Raw genomic sequence first — 17,268 nt, 5'->3', positions numbered from 1 at the left:
GGCTAAATTAACTGTTTTAAATAAAAATTTTGGCATACACAAAGTATGTGAACTTGACTATTTGTCAAAGCCTTTGATAAAGTCTGTTTGCTGTGTGTAGCTGTTCCATAATGTACACTGAAACATTTGTAGTGCTGGAGGCTACCATAAGTCATTTTTTCTGCAGAACCAATCACATGGATTCCATATACCAAAAGCACTATTTTGGCCAATATTAGGAGTATAAGAGAGTAGTCAATTAGTCAACTACGCCATAAACTTAAGCTTATCAGGTAGTTGAGTTGACTACTCACTTTCTTACCCTCCTCCCCTTTGCTGCCTCTATATCAGAGGCTGCAAAAGGGGGGGGAGCAGGAGCCAGTTCCCCCCAGCACTGCCTCTGCTCCTCTCTACCCACTGCCTCTATCAGAGGAAGCAGGGAGAGGGAGCAGGGGAGGCTGCTCTGGCAGCAGCCCATGGCCTCAGGGGATCCCAGCAGGAAGTTGGGACCCTCCACGGATAAAGGCTGCTACCAGCTGGGCAGGCAGCCCTGATCAGTTCTGGCTTGCACCACAACCAAACCCTACTGCAACTGCAATTTAAAATGCAGTAGGAGTCAGGCAACCTGCCCCCTAGCTCCTGATGCGCTTTAAACTGCACACACACAGTGTGGTTTGGTCCCCAATCTGGCATGAGCAGGGACTGAGCTGGACTGCCTGCCCGTCTGGCTCCTACTAAATTGTGGAGCCAAGTGAGCTAGCAGCCCAGCTCAGCCCCTGGTTGCACCAGGTTGGGGATCAAACTGCACTGTGGCTCTGAAATTTAAAATGTAGTATGAGCCGGGGGCAGACTGCCTGCCTCCTACTGCCTTTTAATTTACGGAGTTGCAACAGGGTTTGGTCCTGACATGAGCCAGGACTAAGTGGGGCTGCCTTCCCCTATCTAGTAATTGAGTAGTCAATGAAAATTCTATTGACTAATCGATTACTAAAACAACATAAATTTAACATCCCTACCACACATCATTTAAGTGTGGAATTTTTAAAATCCACAGACATTCAGGCTAGGGATGTGAACGACTAGTCAGCTCTCCGATAAGCAAATCCTAATCGGATAGTCAACAGGTTAGTCAACTAGTTGCTTCCCCCCTCTCCTTGCTGCCTCTATCAGAAAGAGGCAGCAAGAGGGGGGGAACAAGAGGGGGTACTTCAAAGCAGCAGCACTCTTGGAGCCTGGGATCAGTGGAGGAGTCCCCAGCTGATCCCAGACTTCACAGGGTGCTGCCGCGTTAAAATGCTGTGGGGGAGTCCTCAGATGGTCGCAGGCTCCACAGGGCACTGAATGCTTTGAAATGTTGCGAGGGGTCTGATGCCAGGCTCCCTGTGATGATTCAAAGTGGCAGCACCCCTGCTGACTCTGGGCTCCACACAGCACTTCAAAGGCGGAGGAGCCCTATCGACTTATCGAATAGTCAATGCAAAATGCATCCACTATTCAATTAGTCGATTACTCAATATTTAACAACCCTAATTCAGGCCCCATTACTGCAAAAAGACCTCAGGGATCTGCTTGCAGAATCTTGGTCTTAGTCATGTCTCAGAAAAAGTGTTTTAGTTAGTCCCCTCCTTATTCTGTAATCTGCTCCAGAAAGGAGGATCCCTACGTCGATATCAAACCTAGATTATTTGAATGGACTTTAAATGTCACATAAGAGACCACAGGTTACAGGATCAGAATGACAAAGCATTCTAAAAAAAAATATTTAAAATATTTCTAAATAAACGTTATCAAAATATTATTCATCAAAACAAGTGTGTTGTTCATCTTTATTAAATATTGTGACAATCAGTATTTTAACCCACTACAAAAGAAAATACAACTTAATTAACAATGAAATTGTGAGGTTGTATTCAGAAATCCATATTACTTTTTATGCAACACTTTTGCCTTTTAACACTGAACTGCAAGCAGAAGCTAAAGATAGAATAGTAACACATACAGCAAAGATTTTCAGCCTGTATAAATGGCATGCACAATATACAATTAACAACAGCTTAATATTTACCAGCAAATCCTGAACCAGTGATTTCACATTATGGGATGTTTCTGCAGAAGGTGAGTTGTGGGAAGCAAGTTTTATCAAGGTAGCTAAAAAGTTTTTACATTTCTTCACATTCTCTTGCATTTCCTGTTTTTAAAAAATTAGATACACGTAATATTTTGATATTGTTCACTGCGTCACCTAATAATTGTACATAATGAGAAAACTATAACTGTTCTTATCCAAATAAAAGCCATTTGAGAAGTGTCTTCAGTTACTTGGCTATTGTGCTGTAGTTTGGCACTCTCACTTCATTTAATCACTAATAGTCATACGATAGCATTACTAACAAAATTAATCACAGAAATATTTTTATGTCTGATGTAGTATCATTCATTATATCCTTCATCGTTCATGGAACTGTAACCCTAAATGATGAAAAACCATCATGAAATATGTAAAAAATCCACACGCTTATTGAGGTGGCAGATACTAAATTCACAGTTTCTCTTTACTATTTTAACTTTTTAAGTTACTATTTTAATATAATATCAACTGTACAATCAATAAATAAATACATTTCAAATACTATCATGTCTACATACCACTTTATTTTATCAGTTTACATATGCTCTAATCCTAAACCACCATGAACTTTCAAATTAATGGTCTTCTGTCTACTGAGGACACACCCACTGATATTATAGAACAACATGAATAGATGCGTGGTCATTATAAAATTGGAGGCCAGCAGTATAATTAGAGATCTATTTGTTCCAATTATAGAAATACACATTACACTGCATAACTCTTGGGCAAAGTTGGCCAATTGTCAGTTAGTTAAAATGTGTTCTCTACAAGATGTTATGGGAATTGGATTGGTGGGACAGCTCTTCCTGGTATTAAATAAAACCGAAAAGCACGCACATAAGCAAGAAACAATGCCTCTACTAATATTTTCAACATTCAAATGTTCCAGAACTTAGACACAAACCTGTGATACAACTGTAGTCCCTGGTACAGGAGAGCTAGGTATGACCTGGGGTTGTGCTGGTACTTGTGCTGTAGTATAAGGTGGAAGTGGCAACTGAGGCTGACCTTGAGGCTGTGCTGCTGTTTGAGTTTGTCCTCCAGAAATTACCATAGGTTGTTGAGTTGCTAGGGTTCCAGTTGCTACTGTTGTTTTCATTAAGTTCTGAGCATTTGTAGTAGCTCCCGATACCTGATAACATTGTTAATATAAAAAACAGATTATTACCTTCTTTAAATTTTTTTATTTTACAATAAATCTTTAAAACCTCAAAATTGCCAACTTACAATTGCCTTCTACTGCTGAATTTAGCAGTTTATTGCAACAACAAAATATTCTTCCTTAAGGTAACAATTTGAGGGCCCAACTGTGTCACACCTTTCTCGTGATTTTTTTACTCTTTGAATGGTCCCTTTAATTTCAATGGAACTATTCAAGGAGAAATGTATTTTTAAACATGAATATGAGTGCTGTAATCTGGTTCTTTCACATTAGAGAGCATGAGGGGCAAATTTACCATTAGTATTAGTGTGTGTAAATCCAATGGCAGTGAGTTTCACCCTCACTGTATTTGGAAAATAAACTTACAGGTAAACACATTTTTTTCTGTTGGTAACACAAGTAATTTATTAATAATTATCACCAACATTCATTTAGAAAGCCTTACCTTTATGACTGGTTGCATTGGCATTAGTTTTTGTTCATGTTGTCTGGTAACACTTTTAATACTTACTGTAGTGTGTGACAGAGTGGAGCTCCCTTGTAAGCTCACAGTAGATGTAGCACTAACTGATGTAGCAGTTGATTGTACAACTTTGGCTTGCATTGGAAGTCCTATGTGGACAGCAGATGTACCTACAGAAGTTGGTTGCTAGTATAATAAGAGAAACAGTGTTAAACACACACATTAAATTACTGCAGATGCAAAAAATACAAAGGTTCTTTCACACAGTAATGAAATGAGTATCTAATAATTAATCTCTACAGTTTACAACAAAAAGCAAATTTCCACACTTACAGCAAGATAGTTTCTTTAATTCATATACAGCTAAAAAATGTCCAGGTTTTTCTTCATCCCTATATCCATTACATGTGAGAATATAAGCAGCAGTATGTACCATTTTATTTTGAACTAATGTTTCTTATTGCTAAAAGCTAGGAACATTACTAAAGCCTCTTAATATCTATATATAATACAGCAGAACATAGGGAAAAAGGACAAACTAAAGGTTCCAGTCCTACAGATGACAAAATTTCTGTTAAAAGAAAATTATTAAGAATGCAAAGTCAAACATCCAAGTTAGGAGATGCCAGAATTAAGTTGCCTGAGCAACCTTACCTCAGCTCCCTTCTGAATATGCATTATGATTAAGGCTACAATTTATTCATGGGCATTTTTTGTAAGTTTTGAACAGGTCATGGGCAATAAACAAAATTTTGCAGCCTGCAAAATGTCCATAACTTTTACTATAAATACCCTTGATTAAATCAGGAGACAGCTTGAAGAGGGGTGAGACCAGCTGGGGACTGTCAAGCAATAGCTGCTCTGGTTATTTTCTACCCCATTCTAGTACTGTTGGCATGACATAGATGAATGCTTTACTGTAGTTAAACACTGCATAGGTGTAATTTAGAAAGTCAAAATGCCTGAGAACTAAAAAAAAAAATGGTTGTAACTGACTATGAATCCCAGTGACAACGCACCCTTGAGTTATTCTAAACATAAAGAGATTTCAGCCATTACTGTAACTGAGTCCTTCACTTTAGAGCCCTGCACAGATACAAAATTTATATCCAGCACCTGCAAAAATGATCCACAGATACCTGTGGATTTGCAGGGCTCTACTTCACGTCACACTGATGCCAGGTATTCTAGGCTTCAAAGATGCATATAGAATGACAAGCCTGGAATCTATTATACAGATCAGGAGTAGCGTGTCCAGCTCACAACAGTAAAATATGGGGACACACTGGGGCATTGTTGGCCCCTCCTTTATTCACCTGCCTCTGCCCCCACTCTGTCCTAACCCCCCACACATGTTCCTCCCCATACGCCTTGGCCACTGATCACCTTCCCCACCAGCTGCTCATTAGTTCCTCTACCTGCCACTTACCTTATCACTCTCCTACCACTCACTTGCTCGCCGCCAGAACCCCAACTCGCTGTTGGCCTTCCAACTTGCCTTTTTCACTCACCCCACCTCTCGGCTGCCATTGGCTTCACCATTCATCGCTTCACCTCCCCGGTCACCCACTGCCTGCCTCCTCACCTGAATATTGTGACAAATTGTGTCCCAAACATAGACCAGTTGGGACACAGAGTAAAGGGTTCAATATCAGAACATCTAGTCATCCTAATAAGTAATTCTCAAAGGTTTTTTTTTGCCCTCCAGTAAGGATGTAAGTGACTAGTCAACTACCCGATAAGCCTTACCCAATAAGACTAGTCAATACTCAACTAGTCACTCTCCCGCTCCTTGCTGCCTCTGCCTTTGAAATGTACAAGAGCTGCAGGCTCTTGTACATTTCAATGGCAGAGGCACAGTGGGATAGTGAAAGCCCCTCTTATCAACTAATCAAGTAGTAGATGGAAATTCCATCAACTATTCAATTAGCTGATTAATCAAAATTTGACATCCCTACTCTCTGGTCACCCAGCTCTAAGGCAGCACAGAAGGAAGGGTGGCATTTCTTAATTTTGTATTTTGCAACCTTAAGAATGTTATCTAAATGTAGTTTGTGTATTTTCCTAAATATGTTTAAATTGCTATATTAAGAGTATTCCAATTACATAAATTGTAGAATTTACATATACCAGCAGTTAATATTTTTCTTTTAGAAGAATTACATATCCATGGTGAACAAAGGACAGAAAGATGGTGTAGTCTTGACCTCACAGAAAAAAGTGTTGTCAACCCTCTGATACTGTACCTGTTGGTCTCTTTACATGCCAACTGCATTCTTTTCAGCGTTCAAAAAAGGCTAAATTTCCTTCTCCCGGGCATATCCAGATACTCAAGGAATATTTTTTCAGTTGTTAGGACATGGGAGAACAGAAGGTGATGCTTTTTAAACAGATGTAATTTGGGATCTTTAAACATGGACAGTAATTCTTTAAATATAAATCAAAAGACACAAGTGGAAAAAAGGTCCAGTTATTCAGTGTGGAAAAACACTGGATATGGGTTATGTTAACTCTTCCTGAAACTAAATTTTAGGATTAGGGTGTTCTTGTCTATAAAGATAAGCCATAACAAATTCAAAATGCTCTGCAAAAAGAAGATATGAACACATTAACATCTGACTACATAGCACTTAGTATTATCTGAAAGTACATTAAGGCTCTCAGAAATTTAATTCTCAAAAGTGATGGGTGAAATGAGGTTTAACTCACTCCAGAAAAGCAATAGGTAGATTACTGATGACCAAATATTCCCAAAGAAAACTTGATCAATAGTGTCACACGGAGGGCAAATATCACAAAGAATTAAAATTAACAGTGAAGATTTTTCAGATCCTTGTGGACAGTTTTAGTTCTACATTAAGTTTCACTGACACAAAGGCAGTTTATTAAACACATTAACATTAAGAAAAAAAACAGCAAGCAAATGGTCTGGTAGCACTTTGAAGACTAACAAAAGATGTAGATGGTATCATGAGCTTTCGTGGGCACAGCCCATTTCTTCAGATGACCGGTCATCTGAAGAAGTGGGCTGTGCCCACAAAAGCTCATGATACCATCTACATCTTTTGTTAGTCTATAAAGTGCTACCAGACCATTTGCTTGATGTTTTTTTTCTGAAACAGACTAACTCGGCTACCCCCTGAAGCTCATTAACATTAAAGTATGTTTTCATTTAAAGAGATTATATATATATGGGCAAAACAGCAACAGACTCCGTGTTTAATAATGCATGTAGATTTTTTTTTAATAAAAAAATCTTCACTGGTGGTATACAATGGAACTGTAATTTTACCATCAGTTTCAGATTACTTGAAATCCCTCCCCCCCCCCTTTTTTTTTTTTTTACTTTTTATTTATACATGTAGGAAACAGACACAGATTTCAGGGCTACAGAGAGTGCTCCACTCCTCTTACACACTGTCTGTCATTCATGCCACTTATAAAGGAGGTAGGTACAAAGATCAGGAAATTTGGCTTAACACATTCAAAAACAAAGCTCTGAACTACATAAACTGAAAATGTAAATAGACAAAAGAAGTTATCAGTGAAAACTAGATGGCAGCACCCACCTACTTTTTAAAATTTCAAAACTATAATACTTCAAAATTTAGGGTTAGTTAATTTAGGGTTAATTAACTCTAATCCAATGTTAATTTCAAAGGCTGAAATGCAGTAGCTTTAACATATTTTTAAATACTCTGAAGATTATAATAATTTAAGTAATTTACAAGGCAAATAAAATATTAATGCTTGATTTATTTTTCTAAAATGGTAATATATTATTTCAAAATAGATCAGTAATGAAATTAAAACTTAATGGAATTAGAGATTATGCTTTCTCAATTTATAAAAATAACATATCTAAACTATAACCTACAGGCTTTGAAAATTCTATAATGTAAATCACTGTTAAAATAACTAAGTATCACAATCTCAATCAGAGAACAAAGGAAGAATTACATCAAATTCATTCAGAAACATGGAATAAAAAGAATAGAATATTGTACAGATGTTTTGACAAGGGATATATACTAAATGCTTTTCCAGTTTCATTAGAATGCTTTTTCAGACCCAATAACATAAATCAGGCACAAAGCATTTCTATTATAATCAGGTCAGATGTCATTCTCCCCCAAGGGCATCACCTTTATGATGCAGATAAGCTCCACAAGACAACAATAACTATCCATAAGGATAAAGCTATATGGTAAGAGAGAGACACAGGAGCACAGATATAAAATCAAAAGAAAAGACAAACTCTCCCCCTACTGACAGGAACATATAAAAATGTTAAAAATTCCCTGTAGTATGTTATTAGAGGAGTGTTAAAAATTGCAGTCAACATAAAGTGATGATTTTCTTCCATAATTTTAAAATCAGATTTAAATTAACATATTAAACTCCAACAATAGTTTAATGAAAGGAAAACTATTTACTTTCTAACATATCAATTTTTCAGCAATACAATAAAAGCTTAGAATTTAATCATGAGAAATGTTAACTGCACCAAGTCAAAATGTACTTATTTCAATACTTTATTTCAGTTAAAAAAATAAGTGGCAATGTACGTTCACAAGATGATTACAATTCTAATGTAAACAAACTATGCATATTCTCTCAGAATTGCTGCTTCTGCAATCTTGACATTCTTAATTTTATTTTAAATAAATTGTAATTTATTAATTTGTACTTGTATTTATATGCTGCACATCTTTCTGTAATTTGTTCTCGTGCTCCATATTCTCTCCTAGATGGGAGCTAAATTTACCCAGAGATGAGTGCCAACCTACAAAGGTTACTGCTGTTCTGTTGATCCTCTCTTGCTAAAAGTATAGCTCCACCTGGAGCAGTTTTCCAGACTTTTTCTTTTTGAAATGCAGTTAAATGAGCTCTTAAAACTTGCAATTTGTTAATTTCCTTCACAATGGCTTTACAAGTAGCTTCAGTTTCTTGAACAGATTTTAAGTTACTGATGTCACCAATTAACAAATGTAATGTACGAGCAGTACAAGTGTACATAGCAATGTGACTGTATTTTTCGTTAAGCATTGATAAGGATTTCACCATTGCTGCAGCATTATCAGTGATAATTTTTCAGTGCCTATTTTTTCTGTCATTATTTCTTCCATACGGAATGCCATAGACTCAGCAGTATGGCGTTCAACACCTGTTGCCACTGTCTTGTAAAACACTGGTTGGGGTGTTGATATAATAAAATTTATAACAGATTCATTTCTTCAGTTGCTCCAAGCATCACACCGCAGGGCAAAAAAGAGGCTTCAGCAATTTTTGTTTTTATAAGACAATCAACACGTTGATATTCAGCTTCCAAAAGTTTGTTAGAAAGTGTGTACCTGGATGGCATCTTGTAAGATGGTCTTAATTTTGCATGAAAGTAATCCAATCTTCGTTTTCAACCAGAGAAAGAGGCAATCCCGATGAGAATATAGCTCGTGCAAAAAATTCATCCAAAACTTTGTTGTCAGTTTCATTCACAGAATCAAAGTAGCGACTTACAGAGTGAGACACCTTGGCTGAACTAGATGTGGAAGGTGGTGATGTAAATTCACTAGCAGTATCACAGTGTTCTATAGATGTTGATGAAGTTGATGGTTGTGGTGATCTGCTTCTGGACTCTGAGAATTTTGTTGCCTTTTCCTTGATGTAAGCAGGAGTCTTCAAACAACTGGAAATATGCTCTCTCATCCTTGTCGCATTTCTGATGTATTCAGCCTTGCAGTACTTAGATTCATATAAGTATGAATGTGTAGGAAAGACCGACAGGATGTCCGTGTGACCAAGGCTATGTATGGCGCCGACTGCTGGACGGACCACAGACTGCTCATCTCAAAGATGAACCTTAGGATTCGGCCCCCCAGACATCCACAAGGCATTATGGTCCCAAAGCGCCTAAACGTCTCCAGACTGAAAGACAGCGGCGTCCAACAATCACTTGCTGACGCCCTGGCATTTAAGCTGGAAGCCCCTGGAACTGACGCTGATATAGAGCCCAGCTGGGCAGCTTTCAAACAGCTGGTGTACTCCACTGCCTCCGAGTTAATTGGCGTCACCACAAGAAAGCACCAGGGCTGGTTCGAACAAAACTGTGGAGAAATCAAGGCATTGCTGGATGAAAAACATCGTCTCCATCGTGCCTACAGCAGTGACCCTAAGTCTGTAGCAAAAAAAGTTGCCTTCACCAAGATACGTCAGACTGTACAGATGAAGCTACGTGAGATGCAGGACACATGGCTGAGCCAGAAAGCCGATGAGATCCAGGCCTTTGCCGACAGACACGATATGAAGAAGTTCTACGATGCTCTTCAGGCTGTGTATGGCCCAGTCACATCTGGTTCATCCCCTCTCTTGAGCGCAGATGGTAGTACTTTGCTCATTGATAAGGAGAAGATCCTTTATCACTGGGCACAGCACTTTGCTGATGTCCTTAACAGGCCCTCTTCTATCAACAAGGAGGCAATAAACCGCCTACCTCAGGTGGAGATCAACGAAAGCCTGGCTGATACTCCAACAGTACTGGAAACTCAAAAGGCCACTGAATTGCTCTCCAACAGTAAAGTTCCTGGAGCTAATTCTATTCCAGCTGAAATTTATAAATCTGGTGGACCCAAGTTAATTAAGAGGCTTACCGAAATGTTCTGTGAGATGTGGAAACAGAAACGCGTTCCGGAAGACTTCAAAGATGCGTCTATTATTCATCAATACAAGTGCAAGGGAAATCGCCACTCTTGTGACAACTACAGAGGAATCACTCTGCTCTGTGTTGCAGGAAAGGTCCTCGTCAGAATACTTTTAAGCAGACTCACACAGTATCTTTACCAAGGTCTCTTGCCGGAAAGTCAGTGTGGCTTCAGGAAAGGATGAGGTACTATTGACATGATATTTGCCGCCAGACAACTACAAGAAAAGTGTCAAGAACAGAATGTCCAGCTCTACACTGTCTTTGTGGATCTAACTAAAGCATTTGACTCTGTCAGTCATGAGGACCTCTGGAAGATTATGGCCAAATTTGGATGCCCAGATACCTTCATTGAAATGGTGAAGCAGTTCCATGACGGCATGCTTGCCAGAGTCCAAGATCGTGGCAATTATTCAGAGACATTCGCAGTCACAAACGGTGTGAAACAGGGATGCGTCCTGGCCCCCAGTCTCTTCAGCCTTATGTTCTCTGCTGTGCTGATTGATGCCTTTAGAGAAAATAATGTCGGGTTCGACTTGCGCTACCATTTTGATGGAAAGCTATTTAACTTGAGGAGGCTTCAGAACAGAACCAAGGTCCAGGTCGAGACCATTCGTGACTTTCTATTTGCGGATGACTGCGCCCTCAACTCAAGTACGCAAGAAGGCATGCAACATTGCATGAATCTATTTTCCTCAGCGTGCATGAGCTTCGGCCTCACGATCTCCACCAAAAAAACCAAGGTTCTGCATCAGCCCACTCCTGGCTGTGACTACACTGAACCATCCATCACTGTCAATGGCCAGAAACTCGAAAATGTGGACAGGTTTACATATCTTGGCAGCACTCTATCGAAGGCAGCCAACATCGACGACAGCCAACATCGACGAGGAGGTGAATACTAGAATCGCCAGAGCCAGTGCAGTTTTTGGAAGGCTTCAACTTAATGTTTGGAATCGAAGAGGCATTAAGACTGAGACCAAGCTAAAAGTCTACTCGGCGGTCGTCTTGCCCACCCTCCTCTATGCTTGTGAGACCTGGACTGTATATAGTCGTCATGTGAAAAAGCTGAATCACTTCCACCTGAACTGTCTACGGAAACTGCTGAAGATAAGATGGCAGCATAAAGTTCCAGATACTGATGTTCTTCTACAGGCTAATATGACAAGCATTCACACCATGCTTTGCAAGGCACAACTCAGATGGGCTGGCCATGTTGTGCGCATGTCCGATGATCGACTGCCCAAGAAGATGCTCTATGGTGAATTACAACGCGGCAAGCGATCTCTTGGAGGTCAAAAGAAGAGATTTAAAGACACCCTTAAGGCCTCTCTTAAGAACTGTAACATATATCCTGGAAATTGGGAGAGTATTGCTGATGATCGTTCCGCCCGGCACAGACGAATACATGATGGTGCAATAGCCCACGAACAAAAGAGACTGCGTTATGCTGCAGAGAAACGTCTTCTTCGCAAGTCCAGGGCTGGTATCTTCTCTTCCTCCGGTCAGCAGTCCGATCTTTCATGTCCCCACTGTAACCGTCAATTTCGGGCTCGGATTGGACTAATCAGCCATCTCCGAACCCACCCGCAACTAAACTGATGACACTGGGTGGTCCTCATCGACCTCGATGGATGAACAGCAGCACTTAGATTCATATAACACTTTGTCTTTAACTGTTTTATGAAGGAAATAATACCACACATCACTTTTAGGCTTAGTTCTTCTTTTCATACTGCTGAAAATACAACTACACCTTTCACAAAATAAATGTGTTATTGCCTCTTTATATACTTTTTGTGATGCTTCCAGAAAGTCCCTGACTCATGATTGTTCTAGAAAGTTCCATAACATTCTGGAATGTTCTGAAACTATCTTGAACGATCAAGAAAGCTCTTTAAAATTCAGGGTGTTCTAAAAGTTGAATACAATATATTATTTCAAGATGAAATGAAAAATTAGAAAATTCTCAAAAATTCTCAGGAATAATCTTTTGGAGAAAAATTGGAAAATTCTCAGAATATTCTTGTTCTCGGAAAATATTATCCAGAGAATATTCTCACCTCACATCACTAGGAGGAAGCAAGGTTGGAGGGGGCAGGCAGGTCCATGGAGCCGGTGGGAGTAGCTGTGTACAAACCACTGGTACGCATAGGGAGCCTACTTGAATGCTGGCTCCCCACATATATCCGCTTCTGCCTGCCCTGTCTCTCCTCCCGCCCCTCAGTCACTCTTGGTTCTACTGCCTTTCAATCAGAGACAGCAGTGCAGGGGAGAGGGAAGGCGGATCAGGTGCTCATGGGGAACCAGCTTTTAAATCAGCTCCTCATGGGCACTTGCTGCCTCTGTTACATAGGCAGTGGGGATGGAGGGGTGGGGGGAAGAAGTGGAGGTAGTTAACAAGATTAACCAATAAGCCCAGGCTTATCTGTTAATCGTGTAGTCGTCTACAAATTGACAACCCTAGGCCCTACATGTGTGGTGGGTGGACAGGAGTCTCAGCGCACTGTTCCTATCTGCAAGCGCTGCTTCCTAGAGCCCCCGTCGCTAGGAACAGGGAGCTATGACCAGTGGGAGCAGAAGAAGCGGTGACAGCAGAGAGGGGTACATTAGCCCCTACTGAGAGCACATGAGTCCAGGGCAGGCAGGGTTAACCTTAGTCTTGCTGTATTGCCAACCAGGAGCTGGCAGTGATAAGTGCCACCCAACAAGAGGCCACACTCGACCCCCCCCAGCCTCCTCCCACAGTCAGCATCCCATAATCCATCCTACACCCCAAGTCCCAGCCCTGAGCCCCTTCCCAGAGCCAGAACCCATGCACCCTCCTGCACTCCAACCCTCTGCCCCAGCCTGACCCCCTCCCAGGGCCAGCACTCCATACCTCTTCCTGTTCCCCAAAACCCCCTCTCAGAATCTGCACCTCATACCACCTTCTGCACACCAAGCACCTGCCTCAGCCCTAATCCCCTTCTCAGAGCTAGCATCCTGTGTTCCCTCCTGCACTCCAACACTCTGCCCCCGCCCAGAGCCCCACCCTGCACCAAAACTCCCTCCCAGAGCTTGCACCTGTTACTTCCTCCTGCACCCCAAATTCTTGCCCCAGGCTCAGCCCAAAGCCCTCTCTCACACTGTGAAACCCACCCCCAGCTCTAGGCCAGAGCCTGTACCTCCCCTCCGAATCCCAACTTCCCTGCTTCAGCCCAGTGAAAGTTGGTGAAGGTGGTGCAAGGGAGATGGATTGGGTGGGGCAGAGCTTCCGGGAAGTGGCAGGACTTCAGGGAAGGGGCAATGCAGATCTTGATTTGCCCTTAAACTCAAAAAGCAATTATGGGCATAAAAAGTTTAGAGACCACTGAATTAGACAAACAATTGGTCTGACCCCAGTATGGCTCTTCTTGTATTGTTATCTTTCATTTTCCTTCACATTCAAGCACAAGAGCATGTTCAGACTATGGCACATCCCAAATACCACCACAAACACTGCCAGACAGCAATTTTCAAACATTGTTGTACCTGATACAATTATAGGACAATTTCCCTTGCACAGTGTGAAGACATTTTTTCTCTCAATCAATCATGTTAGCCAATGCTGTGCTGATCAATAGCAAAAAATTACATTAACACAGTTAAGGTTGCCTGTGGTATGTCATACCTTTGCAGAACAGTGAGCTGAGCAAAACTAACTGCTGAAAACAAGGAAATGTACAGTAAAGGTTATCTGTAAAAGGGATGTTAAGGACTAGATGACTACCCAATAAGCAAATGCTTATCAGACAGTTGACAGGGTAGTCAACTAGTCGCTTCCCACCCCTCTTGCTGCCTCTATCAGATAGAGGCAGCAAAGGGGTGGGGTGAAGAGGAGGGCACTCCAAAGCAGCAGTACCGCACGGAGCCCACGGTCAGCAGGGAGTCCCCAGCTAATCCTGAGCTCAAAGCAGCAGCACCATACAGAGCCTGGGATTAGCTGGGGCCTCCTCAGCTGACTTCAGGTTCCACACAGCGCTGCCACTTAGAAACACCATGGCAGCATTTCAAAAGGGCAACTCCACACTGAGCCAGTGGTCAGCTGGGGAGTCCCCAACTGATCCTGGGCTCCGAGAAGAAGTGCCACATGGAGCCTGGGATTGGTTGGAGAGTCCCCAGCTGATCCTGGGCTCTAAGCGGCGCTGCCCCTTTGAAACGGGGGCAGCACTGCCCTATCAACGAATCAAAGAGTCGATGCAAATATGCATCGACTATTCAATTAGTCAATTACATTCTACTTAACATCCTTAATACAACTTCTATTCTGCCCTCTTTCAGCAATGGCCAAATATGCTCCATTGGGACATGTATGCTACCAATCTTACAGTGGCTGAAATGTACAAGCTTCTCTTTTAAAAGCCACTCTCCTTCACAGTATTCTGCCTTACACTATTAAAGGACAAAGATGAAACAAAGGCTGTCTGTGTCCCTGTACTTCTCTATAGGAGGCAGTAGCTAATGAGAATTACTCTGATAGATTCCAGGTGCAGTCAGTGCATGGGATACACCAACACTAAATGGTGGAGGCAACATTGGGACTGCTTGGTAAAGGTGTATTTGTAAAACAAGGTCACAATTACAGAGCTGTAATTATGACATTAGAGCTATGTTTTGCACTCTCCAATGTGTATATGAATCTTCAGAATCCACTAAGCATCATTTCAAGGCAGAATTGTGTAATTATATAATCAGCTAAGAATTGTGTAACTATATAATCAGCAAAGGCCCAGCGGTTTTATTACAAAGGGTTTTTGTTGTGACCTGGGATATAAACTGTGTTCCCTCTAAGCTTCACAGGAGCTTAATCTGCCCCGCCCAGTCAATCAGCTCCATGCACAGAGCCCTGAGCCTCTGACTGAGTGGGGTGGATTAATCACCTGTGAAGCTGTGCTGCTGCACAGCCTAGAGGGAACATGGGATATAAGCACAGTCCAAGCATTTGTTATCTGAATACACTCCAGGTAAAGTGAATATAGTTGGTGTCAGCTCTATCTGCACTCAGTGGTGGAGGGAGTAGTTATTGCTGCTTCGTACCTTGTCATTGTGCATGACAGAGCTATGATTGTGACATGAGATCTATATTTTCTACCTTCTCATGTGTAAGAAAAGGGGAGAATTGCGTATGTACCTTCAGGATTCAATATGCATCCCTTCATTGCAGAATTGTGTAGGTTATGTTAATAGGTCTTTTGTTATAATATTGTCATCAGTAAACGGGAATATGAAAGGAATATGATGCTTTAATGATGGTTAAGTGATAGTGCAGGTTGATGCCATCTTATGAGTAAGGAGTTGTAAAAGTCTCTGATTTGAATCTTAAATTGTACATGTGCTGTATTTCTTCTTGGGAGTTGGCTAAGAGTGAGAGGTCTGGAATCTCCTGAATTGTATTATGCCAAGGACCAGTATAAGAATGTGCATACTAAGGCACTGCTTGAAGGGGATAAGTGACAAGGGCAACCCTCCCCGTCTCTTTCGCCTTTAATACTGTTGTGTAGAATCCTGTGGGTAAAAATGAATGGCTTCTAAAAAGAGTGAAAACCTTGTATATTTCAGCAACTGTGGAGCTGGCTAAGGAGCGGTATAAATGTTAATAGAGTATTTTGGGGCATATCTGAAAAAGAACAGAGGGTTTTAACTGTGTATTTTCTGATTTTCAGATTTTTGTGTTTTATTCAGCTTAACATTCTTGGAAGTCATGATATACCACCACACAATTTTAACTTTGAATTAATGTAGTATATTTCTATTCCACTTCCTGGTCTTTTTAATCAGAAAAGATACTCTCTTAGTAGGAACTGATAGTAATTTATGCAGTTGTAGATCTCATGTCCTACAACAGGCATGCTGAGCCAGACACATACATACTCCTCTCCATCCCCTATGCACACACAAAGCTGTACCCCACTTGCCCTGCTTTGGGGCATCTCCCCACCTCCCCTAACGTATTCACTGTGTTCCCTCCTCCAACTTAGCCTGCTCTCCACTATTGTACCCAAGTCCCACCCCACCATAAGCAGTGAATGCTGCTGCCTGCAATCTTTGCTCCCTGCCATATAAATGTTTCTATTGCCATTACTTCCCAACTCCTATAACCCAACTCAATGAAGCTTCTGAAGCTATGATCAACTATGTCAATAGTGAAAGGGAGTTGCTGATTGTGTTTCAGAATAGTTGGAGGGATGGAGCTTGAGGTGGGGCCAGTAAAAGAAATCTTAGACAGGGTTTCTGTTCAAAGTACTGAGGTTAATGAGGTGTCAGAACTAACAATGTTTCTATGACATACAGAACATATAATCTGGTCAGCCATGAATATTCTAATTTTCTGATTAATATTCTTCCAAAAATTATTAATAACTTTCATATTGCTGCAATTATTCAGATGCTGAGCTACATCAGAGAAAATCATCATCGCTCCTGCACACAAATATATGATGTGGTCCAAATCTGTTTTCACACATTTATAAGGTAAGCACCCAGAATAAAGCTCAGATGATTTCCACACAAGTGAATCAGCAGTGTCTAGAAGAACACAATCTCTTAAGTCACCAGAAGAATGAGCAAAATATGATGGCAATGCAGCCACCTTTTTCCACCCAAATCAGCCTGCAGTCAGCAATCCCCATGTCCTGGTGTGCTCCATTGCTCTCTCGCTCTCTCACAACTTCTTCAATCTTGTGATTCAGGAATCCATACACCAGCAATCCATACACTAGCAATACTTATTTTTCCCCCAAAGTGATCAAAGTTCCTGCACTTCCAGTTCCAAACTTCCATGCTATGTGTTTTGGAAACAATATGTTAATCTGCCC

At 41.1% G+C, this 17,268-nt stretch overlaps 1 protein-coding gene across 2 annotated transcripts in view; it reads right to left on the bottom strand.

Annotated features, from left to right (window-relative positions):
* The window catches only part of LOC102463045 (transcription initiation factor TFIID subunit 4-like), a 274,989-nt gene that overhangs the window by 238,383 nt on the left and 19,338 nt on the right, over nucleotides 1–17,268 (bottom strand). For both annotated transcript variants that reach the window (XM_075940091.1, XM_075940090.1), the window contains exons 3-5: nucleotides 3,784–3,921; nucleotides 3,015–3,242; nucleotides 2,045–2,167 (exon numbers count right to left, since the gene is read on the bottom strand). In XM_075940091.1, coding sequence (XP_075796206.1) covers nucleotides 2,045–2,167; nucleotides 3,015–3,242; nucleotides 3,784–3,921 — 489 coding nt within the window. The remainder of the gene's footprint in view (nucleotides 1–2,044; nucleotides 2,168–3,014; nucleotides 3,243–3,783; nucleotides 3,922–17,268) is intronic.

Source organism: Pelodiscus sinensis, chromosome 12 (genome assembly GCF_049634645.1).
Source record: "Pelodiscus sinensis isolate JC-2024 chromosome 12, ASM4963464v1, whole genome shotgun sequence".
NCBI lineage: Eukaryota > Metazoa > Chordata > Testudines > Trionychidae > Pelodiscus > Pelodiscus sinensis.
Note: the sequence above shows the minus strand (reverse complement) of the source record. Positions and strands in the feature narration are given on the sequence as shown.